The sequence below is a fragment of the Bos indicus genome, chromosome 18 (genome assembly GCF_029378745.1).
Source record: "Bos indicus isolate NIAB-ARS_2022 breed Sahiwal x Tharparkar chromosome 18, NIAB-ARS_B.indTharparkar_mat_pri_1.0, whole genome shotgun sequence".
Classification (NCBI taxonomy): domain Eukaryota; kingdom Metazoa; phylum Chordata; class Mammalia; order Artiodactyla; family Bovidae; genus Bos; species Bos indicus.
This window is the reverse complement of record NC_091777.1, coordinates 49,232,046-49,239,705: the sequence shown is the minus strand read 5'-3', so window position 1 is coordinate 49,239,705 and position 7,660 is coordinate 49,232,046. Positions and strand designations below refer to the sequence as shown.

General features: G+C 45.2%; 1 protein-coding gene across 1 annotated transcript; it reads left to right on the top strand.

Annotated features, from left to right (window-relative positions):
• Nucleotides 1–5,999: 5,999 nt before the first annotated feature.
• LOC109571719 (F-box only protein 27-like) lies at nt 6,000–7,283 on the top strand. Its single transcript, XM_019978242.2, has 4 exons — nt 6,000–6,136; nt 6,407–6,787; nt 6,987–7,101; nt 7,184–7,283. The coding sequence occupies exons 1-4, from the start codon at nt 6,130–6,132 to the stop codon at nt 7,281–7,283; spliced, it is 603 nt and encodes a 200-aa protein (XP_019833801.2). The 5' UTR covers nt 6,000–6,129.
• Nucleotides 7,284–7,660: the final 377 nt, after the last annotated feature.

Here is a 7,660-nt window from a genome sequence, read left to right as displayed (position 1 = left end):
CTTCAGTGTGTGCCTTGATTGAAAGGGGACTTCCCTGGTGGTCCAGTGGTTAGGACTCCATGATTTCACTCCAGTGTCACTAGGCAGGTTCATCTGCCCCAGTCCAGGGCTGACCTTGAAGACTACCCTACCTGACCGTACCTTCCAGGAGCTGGGACCACTGGCCGGGTCATCTCAGTAATCAGTGACTTGTAGCTCCCTGGCCTCCTGGGATCTCCTGGGTCCATTCGAGGGTCTGGATTCTTCTGCATGTGCTGAATGGTGACAGTTATGAGCGGAATGTCTGATCCAGCAGTGATTAGGGTGGGAGTGGAGGCAGGTGTCTAAGTCCATGACCCTTCTGCACCAGCCATCCATGAACTTGGCATAGAGCCTAGAGGAATAGTTAGCATCACTTCTGAAACCAAGACTGTGCTTAGCCACTCAGTCATGTCCAACTCTTTGCGAGCCCATGGACTGTAGCCCACCAGGCTCCTCTGTCCATGGGGATTCTCCAGGCAAGAATACTGGAGTGGGTTGCCGTGCCCTCCTCCAGGGGATCTTCCCAACCTGGGGATCAAACCCAGGTCTCCTGCATTGCAAGTAGATTCTTTACCATCTGAGCCGCCAGGGAAGCCAAGACTGCCAGGTTTCAAATTCCAGCTGTGACAAACTAGATACTCCGTATCTGTCCCATCCCTCCAGTCCCACTTCCCATTTCCAACTACTATCCTGGGAAGGTACACACTTTGGGTTACTTTCTCCTTTTTCTACCTATGTTTGTCCCACAATTATCATACAGCATTGTTCTGTTTTTAAGTTACGTGGAAATATTGTACTCACCAACCCACAACTTCATGTTTACTCTGAGGACCTGCTTTTGAATTAGTCCATATTATTACCTAGAGATCTTGTCCTTTTGTGTGTCAGTATTTAACTCTTTTTTAAGTGCCCTTCAATAACGTTTCATAAATTTTTTATAGAATACTGCATTTTTTTGTTACATTTGTTCTGAGCTACCTTAGGCTTTTGTAAACGGACTTTAAAATCTTTAATTTTCTATATTTATTCTTGGTTGTGCTGGACTTCATTGCCGCGCACAGGTTTTCTCTACTTGTGGCGAGCAGAGACTGCTCAGCGCTCGGTCTTCTCGATGTGGCGGCTTCTCTTGTCGCAGATCAGGAGCTCTGCAGTGCTCGGGCTTCGGTAGTTGTGGAACATGGGCTTTGTTGCGCCGAGGCATGTGGGATCTTCCCAGACAAGGGATAGAACCCATGTCCCCTGCGTTGGCAGGTGGATTCTTAACCATTGGAGCACCAGGGACGTCCCTAAAATTTGTTTAACAAAATAATTCTTAATTATCGAAACTACCATCTTTACCTTCTCTACATTCAGTAATATTAAGTATGGGCTTCCCACAGGGTCGCACAGAGTCGGACACGACTGAAGCAACTTAGTGTGCATGAAATGTTAGGCGTATTCACGCTGTGGTGGGGCCAATTTCCAGAACACTTTTCATCTTGTAAAACTGAAACTTTTTACCCATTAATCAACAATCCTCCATTCTCTCCACCTCACCCCCAGCAACCACCATTCCACTTGGTCTCTATGAATTTCCCTACTCTAGGGACCTTGTCTAAGTGGCTTCATACAGTTTTTGTCTTTTTGTGTCTGGCTTATTTCCCTAGAGTAATGTCCTCAAAGGTCATGTTGTAGCATGTATCAGAATTTCTTTTTTAAGGCTGAATAACATTCCCAGCCTTAAAAACACCACATTCTGCTTATCCAGTCATCTGTCAAGGGACACGTGGGTTACTTCCACCTATGGCTGTTGTGAATATTTCTATAAACAGGGGTGTAAAAATATCTCCTCAAGACTCTGCTTTCAGTTCTTTTGGGTATTTATCCAGAAGTGGAATTGCTGGATCATTTATGGAATTAATTTTTTTTTAACTTTGAGCTTTCACACGTACACACAAAAGGAAGAGAACATAGCATAATAAAACCTCATATCCCATCACCCAGATTCAACTGTTATCAAGCTCACTTCTTGTGTTATGTTTTAAGTTTGTACTGAAATTATAAGATATGCACAGAGAAGTGCAATCTAAGCCCATCTGTAACCAGCTAATGGCTAAGAAATCAGACCCGGCCTCTTGTGCCTCCAGGGTGGTGTCACATCTTGGTTGCAGCTTGTGGGATCCTTGCTGGGTCACACAGAATCTTTCTTTGCAGCTCTCAAGCTGTGGTGTGCAGGCTCCAGAGCTCCTGGGCTCTGGAGTTGTGATGCAGGCTTAGTCGCGCCACAGCATGTGGGATCTTAGTTCCCTAACCAGGGATCAAATCCAGGTCCCCTGGATTGCAAGGCAGATTCTTACCCAGCAGACCACCAAGGAAGTCCCTTATGCTTAATTTTTTTTCTCTTCCTGTTTCAAATATAAATTTTATTTCATCATTTCCCTCTTTCGAGTATTATTATTTCAATAGAAAACATTAGGTGATCTGGCCCCCAATGCCAGGGTGCTTGCTCACCTGCCCTGAAGTCATCATGTTCTTTGATGCCAGTCTTAAGAGCCCAGTTTTTCCTTTCCTTTTAGGGGGTTATGCTAGAGAATATTTCACAAGGACTGATAATTGATTCTAGGTTCTCCAATAGGACTTATGCCAACTTCATCCTGTATGTGCCTTATGCATGGCCTTTATAGAGAACAATAGATAAAATCGATAGTTTCAGGTCGTTTAGACATCCTTATTTAATTGGAGTTTTGAATATACACTGCAACGTGCAAGACTTTATTACTCTACAAATGATATAGAATAAAATCAACAGAGCCAACAACAATAACAAAATCAGAAGCAGATATTTAAGCCAACCAGAACTGAACCATTTACCAAAGATTTCATTTAGACTAAAAAGTGTGTCCTTTGAAGGACTTTTTACTTTGTATGTGAGTCATTAGATGTTTATGTTAGAGGACTCATCTGATGTGAAAATACAACATTGTCTGAATTACCACACAAGTTTGTCCCTGCAAAGTAGTTTTAAAAATCAAGAGCCGTTTGTCTTTGCAGCATCAGCTTTTCATCATAGAAACTTCAGAATCGTATAAATTAATTGACTGTAATAAACAAACACGGGCTATATGCCAATGGGAATACTTTAATAGCGCGTAGGAACATCTCAAAAGTCAGTGATGAGAATTACAAGGGGCTCCTATGAGTCTTATTGACCGATGAATTTGATGACGAAATCCAGTGATTGGTTAAATTGCCCCCAGTAGTCATTGCCCGCAGTAGTGATAGTCACTAAAGTGTTCTTGCCTGGAGAATCCCAGGGACGGGGGAGCCTGGTGGGCTGCCGTCTCGGGGGTCGCACAGAGTCGGACACGACGGAAGCGACTTAGCAGCAGCAGCAGCAGTCACTGCCCTCAGTAGTGATGGTGTCACTGAAGAGTTTAATAAATTTTAATTTTGACTGCAAGACAGACATTTGGTAACAGCACATTTGAACTGGTGCAACGTGTCTTTCAGGTGTGGCCCAGACTCTTCAGTCAACTGCCTGCTACTCTTGTCATTTTCTTCTCTTCTGAGCTTGGTGATGCTTGTCTTAGTTTAAATTAAATGCTAGAAGTAGCCATCAGAGTCCCTTCAGGTGGAGAATGAGAGATGTGAATCCATGAATTAATGTCTCTCAGTTTGTCAGTGCATAGGTTGGTAATAATATCTTATAAGTTTCTTTCTATAATGGCTGCAAAGAATCATTTTTTAATGTCCTTTCCAATAAACGAAATCTCCGGATTGTAATCCATGATCGTCCCCATCTCCTGGGAGCTCTTTGTAAAAGTAGTTCCCAATTTTTTAAAAGTATCTCAATAATGTAATGTGTTTCCTTTGAGCCATCTTGGGTGAAAATTTTCAAAACACTGTTTTCCCCATAAAACTACTTTCTCAGATGTCCAATATACATGATGAAGTATCAACAATTGGGTTTCAACAGACACTAATGTTTGGTTTGGTTTTATTAGAGCTAAACCATATTTGTGTGCTGGGGTCGAAATTCCTCCTTTTTGTTGCTGTATCTGTTTCTCTTCATTAGTAGCAATTTCTTGAACCCATAGGAAAAAACCTTTTATTGGGTTAGCAGGGTTAATGGAGAAAAGTGGACATTTTCACAGCTGGACAGAATAAATATTTAAAGCTGCCTGTTGGCCTGCAGCATCAGCAAGTGATTCCTTTCAGCTTCCATAGTGTCAGATTTGGAATGCCTGGTGTTTTAATAATTGATAGCTGCTTTGGCAGTTGTATAGCAATTAATAACTTGTCAATCGGTTTTCTATTTTTTTTTTTTTTTGGTAGGTTGCCCTGAAGATGTTAAAAACTTTATTGTTGGGATATCCCTGGTGATCCAGTGGCTAAGACTCCACATGCTGGGTTCGATCCCTGGTCAGGGAACTAGATCCCACATACAGCAATGAAGATCGAAAATCCCAATTGCCAAAACCTAGATTGGGCACAATCAAATAAATAATTTCTTAAAAGTACTCATTGTTTTCATGGCATTCCAAAGTTGTGTACCACTCCAAAAACATAATGACTGTCAGTATAAATATTTGTTACCTGGTCTTTAATTGACAAGCTAAAAAATTAAGGCAATTAATTTAGCATGTTGTGCTACCTTTGTTTCGGGTAAATAAGAGCTTTCAAATTATGTCCACTGTGGGTGTCATTGCATATCCAGCTCAATAATGTCCCTGCTCATCCTTTACATAGGACACATCCATAAACTAATTATATCAGTATTATCAATAGGGGTTTCTTGTGTTAACAGGTCATTCCTGGGAGCAAGAAGTTAATCCAATCTGTTAACAAAATGCAATCATTTTTTTTTCTGTTGTGATGCTGGAAGTTGCAAGACTAGAGTAGATCAAGCCAGAGTAGTACTGGGAATTCCCTGGCCACCCAGTGGTCAGGACTTGGTGCTTTCACTGTGGGGCATCCAGGTCTGATCCCTGGTCAGAGAACTAAGATCCTGTAAGCTATACCACGTGGCCAAAAAAACAAAACAAAACAAACCCACAAAAACCAGAGTATTAAAGCAACAATACTTCATAAGAAGTCTGTTGGCTTACAGAATTGTGTGCCGTGTTTTGAAAGTATAGAAGAGACTGTAAGACATAGTTAAAGGAGACCCCATTACTACTTCTTCAGTAGCCTTCCATAAGAGAGTCGTTTCTGAAATAACCATCACACAAAGTGAAAGTCCCTTTGCTACCAAGTCTAATTTAGTTTTGTAGCATAAAAGCAAGTCATCGACAAGCATTTTTGTAAAAGCATTGGAGTAAGACAATAACCGTCTACAAGGGCAAAAGCCTTACGCGTGGTTAAAGACCTGATAACAATGCAGTCGTCAAAGAAATTTGGCTATTTCTGTGACATACAAATTTTAAGATATTAATAATAGCTAGAAGGGAGAAGGCAATGGCAACCCACTCCAGTACTCTTGCCTGGAAACTCCCATGGACGGAGGAGCCTGGTAGGCTGCAGTCCATGGGGTCGCTAAGGGTCGGACACGACTGAGCAACTTCACTTTCACTTTTCACTTTCATGCATTGGAGAAGGAAATGGCAACCTACTCCAGTGTTCCTGCCTGGAGAATCCCAGGGACGGCGGAGCCTGGTGGGCTGCCGTGTATGGGATCACACAGAGTCGGACACGACTGGAGCGACTTAGCAGCAGCAGCAGCAGCAGCAATAGCTATAAACATGACTGTATCTTGGAATACTTAAAATTTGGGGAACTTCTAGAACATGTGTATTAATAAACGTCCGACAACATTGTCCATGTCACATTTGGCTCCATATTAATTCCCCTAGTCTGAGTACAAGCTGATGAAGGGGTTCTGGAGAATATGAGGGGCGGGGCCAGAGGGGCTGGCTAGTAAATTGGTTCAAGGCCGAGGGAGGAGTGGGCCTGACAGTGAGAAGGGAGCGGAGGGGTAGATTGGATTGTCAGTGGGAAGGTGGGGCAAGGGGCGGGGCGTGGTGGGCGGTGCTCGTATTAGGGATGGGGTGGCCTATAAAAAGGGCAGACTTGGCGCTGGAGGCGCAGAAGACAAGGTGACCGGTTAGTCCACCAGGAGCACTGGCTGCGATGCAGGGTATGACTCTGGGGTCTGCGAGGCCACGGGGGTGTGCTGGGTGGGGGTCGGCTGTGCTGTGCTGTGCTTCCTGTGGAGGAGAGGGTTTGCAGTAGTCGGCTGGCAAAGCATGGGTTGAGAGTTTGGGGACTTGAGGATGGGCCTGGTGGGGGTGGTGAGGATGGACAGGCAGCTGGCAGGGTTTGGGAATGGCACTCTTGGAGGGCAGCTGGCGGGGTCTGGCCGTCGGAGCTGCAGGTCCCTAACATTTGGACACTGACTCTCCCGCAGCGGCAACCAAGCCTGGAGAGGAGACCATGTGTACCTCAGCTTCCAGAAACTGGCCAGTCGGTGTTTGCTCTCTGAAGCCTGAACCCAGAGAGACGCCAGGCCCGAACCAACTGCCCATCGAGATGCTCCGGGAGGTGCTGAGCTACCTGCCTCCACGCATGCTGATCCGGCACTGCCGCCTGGTGTGCCGGCGCTGGCGAGACGTGGTGGATGACTGGGACCTGTGGCGGAGCATCCTGCCCTGGAAACACCCCAACCTGTGGCCCGTCATCCGCACCTGCTTGCCCTCTGCTGACAACCCAGGGCCCTGCATCCTGGGCCGCTTCTGCGAGCGCAGACCCATAGGACGCAACCTCCTCCGGAGCCCTCGTGGCCTAGGTGGTGAGCCCAGGAAAGAGGTCTTACTCCAGGGAGAACGTGGGAGGCACCAGACGCATGGGGCGCTTGGACTCCGTGAACCGGGTGGAACTGGATCCCAAGAGAAGAGTGGGAGTTTCCCCAAGGGAAACCCCCGGGGAGACTTATCCCTGGGCGGGTGGGTTGGCAAGGAACTTGGGCACTAACTGTTTTCATTTAACAGGAGGCTCCCAGAAATGGACCGTGCTGAGCCGTGAAGATGACTGGACGGAGGAGAAGGAAAACTTGGAGGTCATGCCAAGGGCCTATATGCAAACCAGCTTCCTGTCTTCCTACAGGTGAACGTCCCTCTTCCGCAAGGGCCAGGGCGGTTGTTGAGTACTTGCCCGGTTCTCATTGACCTTTCCCCATCTTTCCTAGGAGGTATCACAAGAAGCAGGTGTTGGACCTGGAGAAGGAGGGTCTGTGGCGCGAACTCCTGGATAGTGGAAACATTGAGATCTGTGTCTCTGACTGGTGAGTGTCATGACAAAAATGGCCCTTTGGCTGATCGCTGATCTTGGCTTGAAATTTTTTAAATTTCTAATTATATTCCTTGTATGTACCTGTGTGGGGTTGGCACAGAACAGTATGAATGGCAAATCAGAAGAATATAAAAATGCATGAATACATTAGGACAAAATTCTCTGGGAGAAGTAGAATGGACTTCTATGTCTAAAGAAGTGGGGCTATGGGAAGTCTCTGTAAAACGAGATAACTGTATTTACACCAGTTATTACTCTTATTTTTACATTTTTAATTTCAATCACCAAAAAAGCACGTATCTTGGTTGTGCAATGCAGTGAATTATCACAAAGTGAACACATTCATTTCAATCAAGAACAGGACATTGCTAGC